The sequence below is a fragment of the Netta rufina genome (assembly GCF_964035555.1).
Source record: "Netta rufina genome assembly, chromosome: 25".
Classification (NCBI taxonomy): Eukaryota; Metazoa; Chordata; class Aves; order Anseriformes; family Anatidae; genus Netta; species Netta rufina.
The window spans coordinates 600,589-618,488 of NC_140149.1; the positions used below are offsets into that span (position 1 = coordinate 600,589).

Sequence of the window (17,900 nt, forward strand, 5' to 3'; positions counted from 1 at the left end):
TATCATGGTGATATTTTATAATGTCCTGCTAATCTTACTAGTGTGTCCACTGTATCTCAGCAAGATCCTGGTAGTATCCTAAGAATGTCCTAGTCCTGCCATGTTACTACGCCGAAAGCATCTTAACGCTATCATTTGTAGTATCTTGAGAGTACCCTGAAGGTATGTTAGCACTAGCCCAGTGGCACCTTCCTAATGTCGCAATAGTATTGCACTATCATCCCAAGAAAGATCCTGGTAATAATTCTGTAGTGTCCTGACAGCATCCTGGTTGTGCCCTACTTCCTACAGTACCTTACTGGTGTTGTCACAGTACCTACTCAGCATCCACATAGTATCCTGCCAGTACCTTAGTGCCATCCAGGAAGTACCCAAGCACTATCTTCACTGTATCCTAACGGCATTTTAGTAAACTCCTGGTAGCATCTTAGTAGTATCCCGTAAGTATCCTATAGGCACACACCCCTGTACATGCATGCACCCCCACGTCTGGAGGGGGGCACACCTGCACAGGGGCATATGCACATGAGGGTGCACCTGTGCACTGTACCTACACATGCTGCATGCATTCTGGGGAGTGCATGAGTGTCAGGGTGCACATGTGCAAGGGGTACATGCACACATAGATGTAAGTGAGCCCTATGCACATATGCACACACCTCCACACAGACGTGTCCCCATGCATGCACACACACACCCCTGCATGCATGCACCAGGGACTTCCACACCCCACGGGTGATGTGCCCTAGACGTGTGCACTGAGCAGGTACCTCCTGTGCCTGCCTTCAGCCCTGCACACATGCAGCCCTGCACATGCAGGCACAGTGCACACATACAGGGGTGCACAGGCGTGGGGTGCACCCTTATGCTGCATGCATGCTCAGGGGGTATGTGCAAAGCATGTTTGCATGCACAGGGGTGCGAGCACACACTGCACACACACATGCCTTCTTGTGTGTGCACCACTGTACATGGATGCACCGCTGTACATGCAAGCACTGCTGTACACGCATGCAGCCCCATCCCACGCACTGTACGTGTGCCCTGTGCACCATTCACATCCACCCCCTTGTCTGCCCCTCCCGAGCTCCCTGTTGCACGCACACACCTGCACTTGTGAACTGCGCATGCACTCCCCCTGCCAGCAACCCCCCCATACGTGCAGCTCTGTGCATGCGCCCCCCACACCTACCACCTCCGTTGCACCCCAAAACGCCTCCACAGCCCCAAACCACCTCCCCCTGCTTCATGCCCCCCCTCCCCGTGCAGCGCGTGCGCAGCGCACAGTGCACCACCCCTGCATGGATGCTGATGCGCATCGGGCACCCCCGGGGCACGCAGCATCCTGGTGTCCCCCACCCCCGCGAAGAAGCCCCCCCCCTCCCACAGCGCACCACAGCGACGCCCCTCCGTGCTGCATCCCCCCCACACACCTTGTGCACTGCCCCGCAACGCCCAACGCACCCCCCAGCCGCGGGGGTGGGGGGGGTGGAGGTTGGAAAGGTGGCACCCCCCCCCCCATGCACCGCTGCGGTGCGAGCCGCCCCCCCCCCCTCCCCGCGAGCTCGCCCCTCGATGCCCCCCCCCGCAACGCTGCACCCCACAACGCACGCCTTCCCCCAGGGTGGGTTGGGGGGCGCAAAGCACCGAGCTGCACCCCAAAAAGCAACCCCCCTCCACCGTGCTTCCATGCAATGTCAACGCCCCGTGCGCCCCCCCACCGTGGTCACCCCCCCCCCCTCCCGGCTGCACCTCAAATCCCCCCCCCCCCCAGCCCGTGCGGCCCCATGAACCCCGCATTGCCAGCAGCGCACCCCGGGGGGGGTCGCTCTGTGCCCCCCGTCCCCGCACCCACCTGCGGCCCCGCATCCTCCGCGCGCCGGGGGGGGCTGGAGGGGGCAGGGGACGAGCTACGCACGCGCCGATGCGGGAGGGGGGTGGGGGTGACGTCATCAGGAGCCTACCCGCCCGCCCCCCCCCCGGGGGAAGGGCAAGGGGAGGGGGAGGGGGGAGCGGGGCCAGCAGAGGCCCCGGCTGCATCCTCCCTCCCCCCTCGTCCTCCTCCTCCTCCTCATCGTCCTCCCCCTCATCCTCACCTTCATCCTCGCCCCCCCGGCTTCATCCTCCTCCTCCTCCCCCTCCTCGCAGATGCAGCAGAGGTCTCCAGCCTTTTTGGGGGTCATGCATCCCCACCAACACACAATTTTCGCCTCCCCCTCCCCCATATATATATTTATTTATTCATGCACTTTCCCAAGCGTATGAATACATTGCAGCCATTATGAAAGCAGACAAAAAAAAAAAAAAAAAAAAAAAAAAAAGGCATAAAAATTGATGAAACAAAGAAGAAATAACATCTTAAAAAATTCTCAGTGTTACAATCCATCCCTTTTTCCTCAAAAATATCCCCCCAAAATATCCAGTTCTGCAAAGTGGCCACATCCTCATCCTTTACAACGCTGGCTCAGTGGGTGGACGTGCAGCAATTGCTGGTTCGGTGCTGGCCGCAATGGCTGTCGGTGACAAAGCTGGGTCCTGAGGGAGGCCGCGCACTGTCGCTGTGCTTGCTGCATCCTGATACTCGTTTTCCAGAAATGTTGCAGCAGTTTTTGTCGGAATTCAGCTGGAAATTTCCATCCTCCCTGCTGTTGATCAATCAGTCTTGTGAACTATTGTGAAGGTCTTGTGTTTTTGTTTGTTTGTTTGTCGGTTTGTTTGTTTTAACAAATGGGTTCAAAACACACTGAAGATTGAAGATTATTAATGGGTTAGAAAATTTGTTTGCCAAGGTTTTAAGGCTATGGATGTGAGAGCTTGTGTAGATGACACATCACACTCGTGACAGCTGCTTGTCCTTGCAGAAGAGCTCAGCACACCAGGAGCACTGGCCTTTTGGGGAAGAAAAGCTGCATTTTCCAGTTCAACAGCTCTTTGAAGCACTTTGCCATGAGAAAACCAGCAAACTTCTGGGTGGTACAATGGATTTATATTTTCTCTTCCCATTTCATAATTAAAGCATTATGAAAATCTGACTATGTAAAGGTCTTGGTGCATTTTATTTCATGTTGTTTTATTTTTTTCTGTTCTGTTCCATCCTGTTCCATCCTATCCTATCCTGTCCTGTCCTGTCCTGTCCTGTCCTATTCACTTTATTTTATGAAGTTAACCACATCCATGACATCCCCCAGGAATTTCTAGCTCCAACACCTTTGCTGTGCTAGCTTGCCCAGGGCTGATGCTGACTTCCCGGTGTGTCCCTGTCCCTGTAACCTCACCCTAGCACCTTTTTTAATTCTGGTCACAGTAGCCACTCCACCAGCAGTTACACTGACAGAGTTTTTCTGTGAAACACTGTTTTGTTAAAGAAATCATTTACTGTTGAGAACCGGTCCTCTCCCACAGGTCTTTACTTCACTGGCCCACCAGAGTCCTTCTTCAAGCAGTTTTCTGTTGAAGCAGAAACCAGCAAATGCCACCAGACAAGGCCAGGGACATTGGTGCTTTCACCCAGCTGTACTGCACGCCTCCTGCACCCCATCATTTGTGCCTCATCTTTCTTCTGATCCCCAGGAGCACTTCCTGAGCACCTCCCAGAAACATTTGCAGGCAAAGGCATGCACTTCTGCACGGCACCAAATCGCTTTCCATTCATTATCTCACCTGTTTTTACTGCATTAGGAAGAACGAAGGTTTCTCCACCACTACATGGCTTTTTACCTTGCATAAGAAACCTCAAAAAAAGGCTCCAAAACATGGATCATTAAGCTTAGGGTAATTTTGCGAAATAGTGGTTTGAGTATGTGCAGCATGATGCATCACTGAAGAGACCAAAGCAGCTTGTCTCTGTCCTGGATGCTCATTGCTGGTCGTGGTGGCTCACGTCTTAAGGTACAATACACCGTTAGGGTAAGGGTTATGTAAATCCATATTTCAAACAGCCTTCTTGAATATTTTTTTGAATATTTATGGCCAAATTCTTGTCAGATCTCATTAGATCATTGTTGGTTTTACTCCATCATGTGGCTGACAAAGGTTTCCTTTGAGGAGAGAAGTGCCAGTTCTGCTTCTTCCTCATTGCCTGTCTGCACTGGCGTTGTCAGTTGCATCTTCAATATGCATTTCGAGGACGGTGTAGCTACCACTAAGAAACACGATCTGTAAATCCACCTAACACAAAGCACAGTGAGTCACAACAGCTGAAAGCAAGCAAACGAGCAAGGGCACCACTGCTGCCCCCACCATGCTGTGAGCACAACACCCCAGGACACCAAGCGCCTGGCATCCCACAGGCCCCTCTGACATGCACACCGTTTTATTTTCTCATTTTTCAGATAAAAATTCAATACAAATAGAAGAACCAACATTTTCTTCCTGCACTTCCTTTGGATACCAATGCTCTAGAAGATCTCTGGAGCAAACAATCTCCTAGCCCTGGCTTAAAGCTTTCCCTGAGGAACCAGAGACCATTCAGACAAACTCCAAAAATCCTTGCAGAGAGCTGTGAGGGCTCTGGGAGAGCAGGGTTAAGAAAGGAAAGAAAAGCCCAGCTCAGTGCAGGAGGAGCTAAAGGACTGAGATGGAAGTTGAGCCTGAGAAGAAGCAGGCTGGGAGGAAGGTGTATTAGTTATATTTTAGTTCTCACTGTTCTACTCCCTTATTAATCAGCAATAAATTAACTAACCTTCCCTAAGTCGAGCCTGTTTTGCCCATGATGGTAATTGTCCTTATCTCAGCCCATGAGCTTCTCCGTTGCATTTTCTCCCTCTATGGGGACAGGGAGGAGAGAGTGGCGTGGTGGGCACCTGGTGGCCAGCCATGATCAATGCACCAGAAGGAGCCTTGCTGATGTGTCCCTGGGTCTTGAGCCAAGAAATCAACTGCAAAGGAATCCGTACAGATCTAAAAAGGATATTTTTGTTAAAGGAGGTTTGAACTTTTCTACAGTTTAAAAATGCATTGGAATGGGAAAGAGAAGGTGGGAGATTTATCCCTGTTTCTGGAAAATGTTTACTGTAATTTCATAGAATCATAGAATATCCTAAGTTGGAAGGGACCCTTAAGGATCATCAAGTCCAACTCTTGACACCGCACAGGTCTACCCAAAAGTTCAGACCATGTGACTAAGTGCACAGTCCAATCTCTTCTTAAATTCAGACAGGCTCAGTGCAGTGACCACTTCCCTGGGGAATTTACTGTAGGATTCACAAATTTTAATGACTGACATCCAAAACAAGCTTTCCATAGTTGATATTAATCAAGGTAAAACAGTAATAGAACACAACCCTCTGCTATCTTGTAGGTTCAGAAGTTGTAAATAGAAGAGCTCACAAACATTTACATAGAAATCTATTTAAAGAAATCTCCAGCTGACATGGAAATCCTGATAGCACCCTGTCCCGGTTTCAGTTAGAACTGAGTTAATTTTCTTCCTAGTTAAACCACGACACGCCCTAAGGTTGCTCTGAGTAGAACAAAACTCTTACAGCTTAAAAATTTGTATATGGAAATAAATGAAAAGAGACATGACCAACCACACAAAATAGCATGTATGTTATCTACAAAATCTTTTGTAGTTTTCTTCTTTTCTTCTTTTCGTTTATTTATGTTAACCCCCATCAAAAAGCTATACTATATATCGTAATGAAAATCTGTGAAGAAAGCAAATTTATTAAAAATGGGAGGACCAAAGCACATTCTTCTATCAACAAGTGGACAAGTGTAGCTGCTCTTCCTGGCCCAAACATCATGTTAACCTTTCATTCTGCAGTTAGCATCCCTGCCTCTCTCTCCTCCAAAATTTTCTTCCATTCTCACCTTCATACTCAGGACTTCAAATTAGATCAACTAGAAACCACTGTCATAATCTACAAAATCTTTGATCTTCCCAGCAGATTTGTGTCTATGTCATACCTGTCTCCAAGGATATCAACAAAAAACAAGTGTGAGTTTTCGTATTAGATGCCTTAGCACCCCATAGCACATACCATGGTCTTGCCAGCGGTTTTCATGGCTTATATTTTTGCCTTTAAAAAATTCCAGGGACATTCCAATACAAACTTGGTAGAAAAGTTTAAATCTATTATTTTTAGTACCCAAACCTCTCACATACTCCTTGTCTACAGCAGGATTCCCTTCTCAACACTTCCAGTTGATCAGGTATTTCAGGGCCAGTAGTTGTAACAGAATTAGCTTGTTACTAGTGTCTACCTGCATTTAAGATGCTGTATTGTTCAGCCATTCCCAAAACAGATGTGAAAACACTCTTGCTAATACAAACTGCTATTGTAATTTTACAGACAACTCATAAACACATGGTGTATGGGAGGATATAAGTTGAATGCATAAGTGCTAGACTTTGTGCAGATTCCTAGTAGTGCTGGTCTGATGAGTAATGAATTACCATTAACACTAATAAAGAATTTAACTGCAGCCATTTCCCCATCAAAGATACATGGTAGCCAAGAAAAACAATGAAAAAAAGTTAAACAGAGGTAAAAAAAAAAAAAAAAAAAAAAAAATTAAGAGTCTAGTAGCTGGTCAAAGTCTCATCCCAAGTCCTGTCCTATTTACTGCAGCACCAGGCCACAGTGAGCTGCTGCAAACCACTTTCTTCTTTAGTTGTTCTATGTCCAGTCCAGAAGGAAAGACTGCTCTGAGGGTTAAGGGAATACCCTGGTAAGAATGAATCAGTTAAACCAGAAAATCAATACACTACTACTTCTTGAAGGGTCATGTCTAGCAGTCACACCATTATGTCCCTTTAATCTTAGACCTGCAGAACTGCTCCCTCCCCTTGTCCTACATCTCCCTAACCAAAAGAGGGGGCAAAAGCTCCACTGCAGCACCGGGAAGGAGCTTCGGTGGTAGGAGCCACCAGGGAAGAGCCCTCCAGCGTTTTTTTGGCTGTACTTTGTCCATTGCTGCCACTGAGCATAATGACACAAGGACTGCACATGTCATGTGCTAATTCAGACTCCCCATTTTCTGCTGATCCTGCTTGTTCTTTTGACAATAACAGCACATTTTTTTTCCACAGCTGGTTGTACAGATAGGTTCCTAAGCTATGTGCTGCAGAAATTTCCCATGTGCTGGAAGGGTTTACTCAGAGACATGTTTCTTGTTCCTAGTAAGTCATGCATTACGTTGAAATAGACAACTCAAGCAACCTCTTTGCTGGACAGGCACCCACAAACAGTGAATCAAAATGTTCTGAAGTACCACAGCATTCAAGCTACAAGAGAAAATAGGAGAAAAGAACCAGGTCAAATAACCATTATTATTGCTTTGTATTTGGTACAAAGCAGAAATACATTATGCTAGATTTTATTACAGACCTTATAAAAGTTTGCTTAAAGTCCTGCCAAGTTGACTTCTATAAACCTAATTCAAAAACTCCTTTATTGCATTAAATGTCAAGATTCTGAACTCAAGAGCTAGGTCTCATTAAACAGATACACTTCAATTTGGTGGCAGCTTGTATTCCTTATATATGCAAAGATGAACTCCTTACACATGCACCTATGCATCCTCTGGTGCTTCTAGATCAGTGCCACAGATCTTGAGTTTCCCAGTTTGCTTCTGAGATTGTTTAGGAAAAGAAGAACGAGTTCTACAGATTTCACAGGTTCCACGGGACAAAAAGGGATACCAAATTCTTGAACAGAATACAAAAATATCTTCTCTCTGCACCTTGTTACTAACACTCATTTGATTTCTTCTAGCTAGTAAGGCACTAGATTTGTACAGGAGACTTGACTTCATGAAGAACAATGTGAACTAATTGCATTAGTGCCTAGTTGGCGTACAACCATGTACCTAGAGAAAACTGGAGGGTCTCAGGTTTTTCTGGCAGCTTCTTCATGTCTCTTTTCATACATTTATATATACAGCTTTTTAAGCTGTTCAGTTACCTGGGAGATAGTGAAATCGAGGAAGTAATGGATTTTACAGTTATATATATCTTTCTGCTGTTTCCTAGAACAAAAATAGACTGGTAGGAAATTTCATGTATGGAATCATCCCAAACTTAGGCCAATTCTGCTAACCTTATCAAATGCTGGGTATGTACCCACTTACCCTCTCAGGGAGCAACAGGATTACCTCTGTTAGCTGTCCCCCTGGAAGCACCTGCCAAGGCTTCCTGGGGAGAGCTCAGCCAGTCAATGGATGGGCTTCCTCCAAAGCTCTGAACGCAGGGACGCTGCAGCTCCCTGACTCTGCATGTTTGCATTCCCAGTGAACTGGGAATTTCATGAAGAAGAGAGGAGGTAGGAAAGGAACACGGGTGTGAAGCAACATTCCAGTATGTGTGGAATGCCAGTAGTGTGCATGTCACCACAAGGGTCATGTCACCAAGCCAGGTCCAGATGGGAACACACATTTAATTCTTCTCTACAGTGCAAGTTGTAGTACAAGCTACACTGCAGGTTGCACATTTCCTTATAATAGAATTAAGGATTTCTCACCTGGAAACTGCCATCCCTGCCACACCCTGTTGAACGATATTGCATGTTCCCCAGGATTTATTAATCATAGAGGATTGCACTGTATTGTGCATGGTAGGGCCTGTCATTATATAGCACAGCCACCTGAACCCTGGGAGGGTTACTAACACACTCAGAAGTACAACGTACTCTGCTAGTGGAGTCTGCCCATGAGTTACATGGAGATATTCCATCTCCTAACCCTCTAATGGGAGGATCAAAACCCAAATGTAAAGTGTCTCAAATCCTGTTCCTGAATCTTGGCATAATCAAATTTGTAGCCACCATCATAAATGTAGCCCAAACTATAGAATCTATGGGCAGCGCCAGCGTTGATACAATTTTGGCCTTGTAAGAAGTATCAGGAATTTGCAAAGGTAGCATTCCAAAATCAGGTGGTATTGGATGTGGCATTAGCTTCTGAAGGTGGTATGTGCATATTGGTAAATACCACCTGTTGTACTTATGCTGATCAATCTGGACATATCTCCACCAACATTCCCATTATTAAAGTCAAAAACCTTTCACAAAATTGGACAAACCAAATGAAACACAGACATATTGGGGTAGCGACACAATCTGGAGGTTGGTTTGGGAATGCCAGTAGGTCAATTTTGAACTGGGTCATTTTTGTCTTACTGATATTTGAAATACTCATACATCAGCAAAACTGATTTTATGTTTTCTGTAGTCCCTGCTCTCTATGGAGGGTGAGTGGAAGAGGAGCAACGTCCCTTGCCCCCTTGTGTGAACAGTAGGTAATTTTGACAGCCTCCAGGGGCCTAAACATAGAGCATTAAATATCACCCGAAGGTGCATGCCTTTACAGAGCTTTTATCACATTCAGTTGTGCTGGAAGGGCAGGGCACTCAGATGAGCTCCTGAAGTCAAGATTTAAGGGAGAAATCTGGTGAAAGCTGCTGATAACTGCAGATACCTTGCATTTTAGCAAGTTCTCATTATGCAGGTGCTTCAACGGCAGCGTGGGAGATTATTTTCTGCCCTGTGAGACCACCTGGTAGAGAAATTTAGGTTTTCCGATCGTGGCTCCTCATTTTGGGTTAGGACGTTTCCAAATGGGGGATGAGGCGATCGCTCAGGCTGGGTCGCGAGGGAGGCGTCCCCGTTACAGGGACCCGCTCGGAACCCGCTCCCGGGCGGGCGCTGGGGGGCTCCGGGGGGGCTCCGGGGGTTGCTCCGGGGGGGCTCCTCGCCTCGCGACGCGGCTCTGGCCGTGCCCGCAGCCGCAGCGCCGCCCGCCCGCTCCCCGCCTCGGCCCCCTCGTCCCGCCCGGCGGCGGAGCTCTCTGGAGGAGGCCCGAGGCCCGGCTCCCCTCCGGGCCGCTGCCGGATCCGGGGGCCGCTGTCCCGGCCCTCCCGGGACGGCCCCGAGCGGGCGGCCCCGGGGCTCGAACCGGCGGCGACACCGCCGGGAGGGGCGGGAGGAGGCCCCGCCCCGCGCCGCCGCCAGGGGGCGCCGCCCCTCCCCTGCTCCCGCCGCGCCCGCGCAGAAGCCGCCCGGGGCCCGACGTGCGCGGCGGCGGCCGGGCCGGGGCGGGGCGGGGCGGGGCGGGGCGGGGCGAGCGGGAGGGCCCGGCCCTCAGGCCCTCAGGCCCCGCCCCCGCCCCCCCCGAGCGGGCTGCGAGGCCCGGCGGGGCCCGCCAGGGGGCGGCGGGGCCTCGCGGCGGGGCCGCTGCCCCGAAGGCCGCCGGGCCCCCGCGGAGCGTTCGGAGCTGCCTCGGCCGCGGCTGCGGCTGCGGGGCTGGGCTCGTCCCGCGGGGTTGGGCTCGTCTGGCACCGAGCCGCAGTGACACGGAATCAGAACCACTCGTTATAAGTGCCGGGGAGTTGCTGCTGCTCCTGCGCCGGAGCCCCGCAGATTTGTCCGCCCTTTCCCCGGTGTCTCCACGGCTTCGTCGAGGGCCGCGGGGCTGCGGGGACCCCGCTCCGTGCCCCTGGCCCCAAAACCCGCCGAGGAAGGAGGAGGGAGAGGAAATGCGGGCGCTAACCCCAGCCTCCGGTGTTTGGGGGGATGGATGGGGGACAGGAGGCGCAGCTGAGGATTTGGGGCCGGCGTCGTGCTTGGCGGTGGCTGGGAGCAGGGTGCGCTGCGGCAGCCTCGTGGGCAGCACCGGGGTAACGAGCAATGAGCTCTAATTAAAGAATAGACCGGTGGGAGGGAGCATGCAGGGGATGAGAAATAGCAGGTAGCGTCCTGCTCCTTACCCTGGCCCTGCTCCCCGCCATGCAGCGTTGGGGTTCGGCCGGGGACTGCCCCACAACAAGGGGTACCGTGAGGACACAACCACCACCCCACGATGCTGGGAAAATCGTGATTTTTATCCCCTTCCCTCTCACCCCCAGCACTCTCCTGTGCTGTTTTGCAGCAGAATCCATGCCCCGCGCCCCCTGCTCCCACATTCCCCAGCTATGGGGCTGGGCTGCAGATCTGCACTGTGCTGCAATGGAGACACCAGCAGGAAAGATGAAAAAGATCGGGGGGCTAATTTAATTATTGATTGTGGGGGAGTAATCAGGAACCCTTCTTTTGAGGGGCATGGCAGCTGCCACACAGGGACAGGGCACAGTAGGATGTGGCATCCCCCTCTCCACGCCACCTGCACCCCGACATCCTCCTGCTGTAGGGGGCAGCCTCGCCGAGCCCCCCCGGGTGTCCCATTACTGTGCCGCCCCCCCCATCAATGTTTCATGGCTGGGGCTCGGCAAGGAGCTGGAGATGAAATATCAAACCCCGCTCTCAGCGTCGCGTCTGCTGGAGGATCAAAACCGATGTTTTTTTGCACGGGGGGGGGGGGTTGTCACAGCTTGTTTTCCCCTCCTGTAGCTAGAAAATGAGAAGGGGGCTCAGGGGAGTGCCCGCTGCTGAGGACAACCCTGCTGTGGGGGCAGGAGGCAACGCTGCCACTCCTGCCACAAGTGTGCCTGTCCTCATCCCTGTCACGGGAGTGGCCAGATTGCAGTGGCATTGGGTTTCTGCTGGTGGCTTATTAATAACTAGGCTCATTAATAACTGATACCTAATCAGGGCCAGGACAGGGAAACCCAAGAGGAGGTCGGGGTGGGGAGCACAGCCCGCCGTGGGGGGCTCAGGGCCAGGCATGGGGGGCTCCTGGCTGCTCTGCCTGCTGCCGGCGCTGGTGGCAGGTGGGTGGCCGGGGGTCCCCGGGGGCCGGGCTGGGGGAGCTGCAGAGACCTGGCCAACTTGCTGCGCCTCTCACCCAGCTCAGCCGCTGGACGCCGGTTCTGTGTCCTACGAGGAGCGGACGGTGACGGGGGTGCGGGGCCAGGCAGTGGAGCTGAGCTGTGGGCCCGCGGTGCCGGCGGTGGTCTTCTGGAGCTTCACGGCGGCAGGGAGCACCGGGCCGCCACAGGCGGTGGCAGTGGGCTCGGGTCTGGAGGCGATGGTGGCCCCCGGCATGGGGGCGCTGGGTCAGGCCAGCCTGCTCAACGGCACCCTGGAGCTGCGGGAGCTGCGCACCGCCGCCGCCGGGCGCTTCTTCTGCCAGGGACTCTTCCCAGAGCCCGGGAGGCTCCGCGTGGGATACGTCGCCGTGCTGCTGCGAGTCCTCGGTAAGTCACCCCCTGGCCCAGATGAGCCCCTCGCATGTGTCACCCCCCACAGTGGGCTGGCAGATCATCCCCTCAGCCAGCAGCCAGACTGCGTGGTGCCCGCTGGTCACCGCAGCATGCAGTGGAGGCCGTGTAGCTGCGCACGAGGGTATCATGTCCTAACAGCCAGCACAGCACCCCACTTGCCAGCATCCTGCCCCAATAATCGGCATAGCAACCTGCTAGCTAACATAGCCCCCCACTAGCCAGCACAGGAGCTCACTAATCACTGAAGCACCCTGTTAACCAATGTAGCACCCCACTAGCCATCCCATCACCTTGACCACCAGGCCACATAGCACGCCAGTAGCCACCTCCCATCTCCTTCTCCTGTCCACCCTGGCATCCTGCTAGCCAACATATTGGCTCACCAACCCATACTCACCCTCACCATCCACGGTATCCCCTCACTGCTGGTTGTGGATCATCTGAGTCAGAAAGGACACCTCTGGTTGGGAAAGTGGGTTGTGGGGGCTCTGGGTGGGATCAGGAGCAAGGGGCTGGTGGCCTTGGGGCTGCTCACAACTGGGTACCCCCAGTGCCTGTCTCCAGGCCTTTTGTGCGGCTGACGGCGGCGGCAGCAGTGGAGGGGACAGAGGTGGCCCTGATGTGTGCCGTGAGGGAGGGGACGGCGCCGCTCAGCTTCATCTGGCAGCACCGGGAGCCCCGGGGGGGGGCCCTGGCAGCACCTATGGGGCTGGGGGGCTCTGGGGCAGAGCTGCGCCTGGCACCCGCCAACCGCAGCCACGCCGGCTGGTACGTCTGCACGGCCCGCAACGAGGTCAACAACCGCAGCAGTGAGCCTGTCTACCTCGACATTATCTGTGAGTGTGACATCGATTTGGCCCCATTTCCCCAGGGGGCCCCAAGGTGGGGGGCTTGGCTGTAGGGGCAGACCCAAGACTGGAGATGCCGCTGTAATGCATCCATGGCCACCGTGGTGCCTCCAAGGCCACTGTGCACCCTGCCGCTGTGATGCCTCCCTGGCCACCATACCACCAACACACACCCATAGCCACCATGCCACCAAGCTGTGTCCATGGCCACCACATGGCCACCACGCAGCACAGGACATCCATGGGCACCGTGGCGTGCTTGCAGCCACCACACGGCACCATTTCTAAGGAGGCTCCCCTAGCAGCAGGAGGATGCCCCAGATGGGGCTGCATCCCCTCAACAGCAAGTCCCCACAGCTAAGGGGCCCCATGTCCCCACAGATGGCCCCGATGAGCCAGCCATCAGCATGGAGCCCTTTTCCCCTGAGCAAGGGGGCTTCTCCGCGGGCGAGCGGGAGGACGTGGTGCTGAGCTGCCTGGCACCCTCCAACCCCCCCAGCCGCTACATCTGGCTCCACAACGGCTCCCAGGTCCACACTGGGCAGACCTTTGTCATCGCTGCCATTGCCCGGGGACAGGCAGGCACCTACACCTGCCTGGCCGAAAACACCCACCTCCAAACCCGCACCCAGGCCACCATCATCCTCACTGTCTACTGTAAGTACCTCCAGGGGCAGCCCTGGACCAACGTGGAGAAGAGGCGGTGCCCGGCAAGGACGTGGGTGCGAGGGGCAGGTTGGGGAGATAAAAGCGGGGGGAGAACCCTGGCCATGATGCCCCCCCCACCCTGTGCAGATCCGCCGGCCGGGAGCCCCAGCTGCTCTGCCTTGGCCACCGCTGACCTGCGGGACGTGGCCCTGCGGTGCCGCTGGCCGGGGGGCTTCCCCCCAGCCCAGCTGCGCTGGGTGGGCCCCGGGGAGGAGGAAGAGAAGGAGGAGGAAGAGGAGGCGGCAGGGCCAAGCTTTTCCATGGCCACCAACATCCGTCCAGGGGTGACTACAAGGAACGGCAGCTCCTTCACCTGCCTGGCCACCCACCCCACACTGCGGGAGGGGTCCATGTGCAGGACCACCCTGTGTGAGTGCAGACTGGTCTCCAACACCCCGACATCCCCCTAAAACACGTCCCTTGCCCTCCCCCCCGCCTTCAACCCATGTTGCCATGCCACAGGGCAAACGTGCTCCACAGCTGGGCGATCCCCGAAGCAGTCCCATGGTGGCTGCCCCTTGCTTGCTCCCAAAGGGGATGAAGCTGGGCGGGGCTCGCCCAGTGACACCCCCCAATGCCTCTCTGTCTCCCAGGGGTCCCAGCTGGCAGCCCTGCCTGCACGGCTGTGGCCAGCAAACATGATGAGTTCGTGATGCTGCGGTGCCGCTGGGAGGGGGGCATGCCACCGGCCACCCTGCACTGGCGGGACAGCCAGGGTCAGGCGCTGGGTGTCCCCATGCCCTCGGCTGCTGTCCTTGTGCTGAGCGCTGATGCCAGCCTGGGGGGCCAAGACTTCATCTGCGTGGCCACCCACCCACTGCGGGTGGCTGCTGCTCAGTGTCACCTCCGGCTTGGTAAGCCGGGATGTCCCCATGCGCTGTCCCCAACAGCGCTGCAGCACGCCACGCCGGCAGCTTGCACAGCCCCAGTGTCTCCGTGCCCTCTCGCTGTGCAGACATCCCCAAGCTGGAGGTGGAGCGGAGCGAGGTGGCGGTGCTGGAGGGTGGTGAGGCGCGGCTGGCGTGCCGGTGGTGCGGTGTCACCCACCTGGGTGCCGAAATGGTCTGGTACGACCCCCAGGAGCGGGAGGTGCCACCGGGCATGGCTAAGTACTGGCTGGAGCAGGATGAAGCATGGGCCAACCTCACTGTCCGGGATGCCGAGTGGCCGGGGGATGGTGGGACCTACCGCTGCACTGCAGCCAACGCCGTGGGCACCACCAGCCTCCCCGTCCACCTCCGTGTAGACCGTGAGTCTGGGGGAGGGGGTGGCACCGGAGGGGTCCCCAGGGTGGACTGGGGACGAGCCCATCCCTGTTGGGTGCCATTTCGCTGCAGGGTACCCAGCCCCTCCCAACGTCACCATCAGCAAGCTGCGGTACACGCGGGCACGAACTGAGGTGCGGCTGGAGTGGCGGACGCAGGGCACGGGCAACCTCACCGGCTTTGTGGTGCAGCGGCGGCAGGCAAAGAAGCCCCAGCGCCGGGCCCCTGGCCCCTGGGAAACAGCCGCCGGTGACATCGAGCCCCACTCCCGTGACCGGCGCCTGGGGGGGCTGGACCCCACTGTGGTCTATGCCTTCCGCGTCCTGGCTGTCAACCACCGCACAGCCGGGCACCCCTCTGAGGTGCAGACGCCAGGTGAAGTGGGAAAGGGCATGTGGGAAAGTGCATCCAACCTCCTCTGGCATCCCCTCTGGAGCAGTCACATGGTGTCAGACATCAGTAGGGGCTGGAAAAACATCCCAGGGGCTGTCTCCCTACCGGAAGAGCAGGGATTAAGTGGAGAAAGGCAGCATTTGCATCCAAGTGTGAGCAGCCATCAGTAGGTTTCAGAGTAAACAGGTGCAGGCTTCCATCTCTCTCCACCTCCTAGGCTCTGCCAGTCCTTGCGCTGGGGTGCCTGGTGCCCACCTTGCTCACTCCTGTCCCCCTGCACCTCTTGCACCCGTGCACTGTCCCTGCTGCCTCTCACCTCGTTACCTTAATTGTCCCTAGCAGGGACAAGCTGACAGGTAGCCGCTCTCTTCCAGCTGAGCCTCCCTTTGAGGCACTCCCTGCAGTGACGGGGGCGGCGGTGGTGGGGATGCTGGTGGCCACTGCGGTGTCTCTGCTGGCTGTGCGCTGCGTCGCCCGCCACCGGGACAACCTGCCACGTGAGTGCCGGGGGGGAGGCTCGGCAGGGCACCCGGGGCAGTGGAAGGGCCCCCGACACCCTCACCTCGTGTGTTCCCAGGGCTGCACAACCTACTCTTCCACACGTGAGTGTCCCAACCCCCTTACCTGGTGCCCAGCTCTCACTGTGCTCACCTGGCCCCAGGTGAGAGCCTCGTGCCCCCCCAGGGCCAGCCCTGAAGCCCCAGAGATCCCCAGCATGACCGAGGATGCTCCAGCAGCCACAAACAGGGAGGACAGAGCAGAACAGGGACAGGGAGATGCAGGTGGCCCCAGCACAACAGCCACAGCAGGTACTGGTGCCCATGGGGCCAGACGAGGGTGCAGCCACCAGCCGAGGGGGCTGTCACCAAGGCTCCCCCATCCCACCCTTGCAGAGCCACTCTCAGCCCTGCCAGATGCTGCCGCTGCCGACCTGCCGGTTGATGTCCCCATCGTGGTGATGGCCACGCCATGAGCCTGGCTTAACCTCACCCCAGGGGCTTCTCCCAGTTGCTTCCTTTCCTTCAGTTTGATGCTGGGGACAAGCTCAGGTCTGGCAAAAGCACCAATGCCCACCCCGATCCCTGCAGCATCTCCGGGGACAGACCCCAGTGAGAGCCGCAGGGGCTCAGCCCCCTTCTTGTGTGCTGCCCAGGCTGTACCTTACTCATTTCATTGCGTCAATAAAACTGGAAGGGTGCATGGGTTTGTGCCAGGCAGCCACCGCAGCAAGCACGGAGGTGATGTGTTTTGGAAAAACCTGAGGGGAGGGGGCTGGTGATGAGAAGCAGGGGTCGCATGAGCAAGGCTGCGGGTGTCGGGCACCAGTGAAGAAGTCGGGCTCTCAGCCCTCGTGCTTTTCTCGGAAGTGCCCAGTGGTCGGGTGCTGCTTCGCACACAGAAAATGTTCCTTTGTGTCCCGCCCGGATACACGCTCCCTCCTCCCATAACGCGGACTGTCATAAAAATTCTGGCTGGCGGAGACAGATTGGGTTGCAGTGCAGAGGGCTGCTGGCGAGGAGCCACAGAGGAAATTCTTTGGGCTGCTTTAATGTGCTTCGACACGAACTGCCAACGTGCAAACAAGTGAGCCAAGGCCTGGTTTTGCTTCTTTATAGTGTTTAAGAAGATGGTGAGGAAGATCCATAATTTTTCCCTTCCCCCTCCTGCCCTACAGGGAAGGGAAGGGAAGGGAAGGGAAGGGAAGGGAAGGGAAGGGAAGGGAAGGGAAGGGAAGGGAAGGGAAGGGAAGGGAAGGGAAGGGAAGGGAAGGGAAGGGAAGGGAAGGGAAGGGAAGGGAAGGGAAGGGAAGGGAAGGGAAGGGAAGGGAAGGGAAGGGAAGGGAAGGGAAGGGAAGGGAAGGGAAGGGAAGGGAAGGGAAGGGAAGGGAAGGGAAGGGGCTTGGCTTTTCTCCCCTGGATAGTGCTGTGGGCTGGCAAAACCACAATAGATCCAAGGTCTTGAAGCATTATTGGGGCTGCTAAAGAGGGGGAAAGCTTTAGCAGAGGAAGCTGGCTCAGGGATTTACCCACTAATCACAGAAGGCAGCACAGCCCCAGTGCATGGATGAGCCTGCTTGCACACGGGGCTTCCAGCCCTGCGCCCTCTGGCACCAGCACCTGCCTCCAGCTCTGCTGTTACTGCTGGGGCTAAAGAAAATATTTAGGTGCCCGCTCATCCTCACTGAGTGGAGGAGAGCCAAGCACTGCCACTCCCAGCCCACTGCAAGCCAGGGCCTCCCCCAGCGGTGGGTTTGTCAGGAGGTTTTGGGACCACACTGAATTTCTGAAGTTTATGCAGTGTAAAGAGAGCGCAGCCACAAACCTTCAGTGGGGTAAGGAGCTGGTGTTCATCTTTACCCCAGAAGTCCACATTTTTCAGGCCAAAATGCAGGATGTCAAAAATTGCCATTAATGATTTTTTCCCCCTTTTTGGTACAAACACAGAGGAAGGCAGGGTGCAAGAAAAGCAGCCCCTCAGCTCTGCTCATCCTTTGTCTTTAGGTTTATGAAGAAAAAAAAAAAAAAAAAAGGAGAGTTCCTGTGTTTTGTTAATAACATGTCCACTAAGTATTGAGTAATGAGAACC

At 55.0% G+C, this 17,900-nt stretch overlaps 1 protein-coding gene across 1 annotated transcript; it reads left to right on the top strand.

The window, feature by feature from the left end:
- Positions 1-11,601: 11,601 nt before the first annotated feature.
- On the top strand, positions 11,602-16,287 carry VSIG10L2 (V-set and immunoglobulin domain containing 10 like 2; the record flags this gene model as incomplete). Its single annotated transcript, XM_084301622.1, is given in 12 exon segments — positions 11,602-11,647; positions 11,726-12,073; positions 12,652-12,936; positions 13,330-13,605; positions 13,744-14,025; positions 14,250-14,515; positions 14,518-14,905; positions 14,994-15,296; positions 15,689-15,811; positions 15,892-15,916; positions 15,999-16,123; positions 16,208-16,287. Coding segments are annotated over 12 exon segments (2,547 nt in total).
- Positions 16,288-17,900: the final 1,613 nt, after the last annotated feature.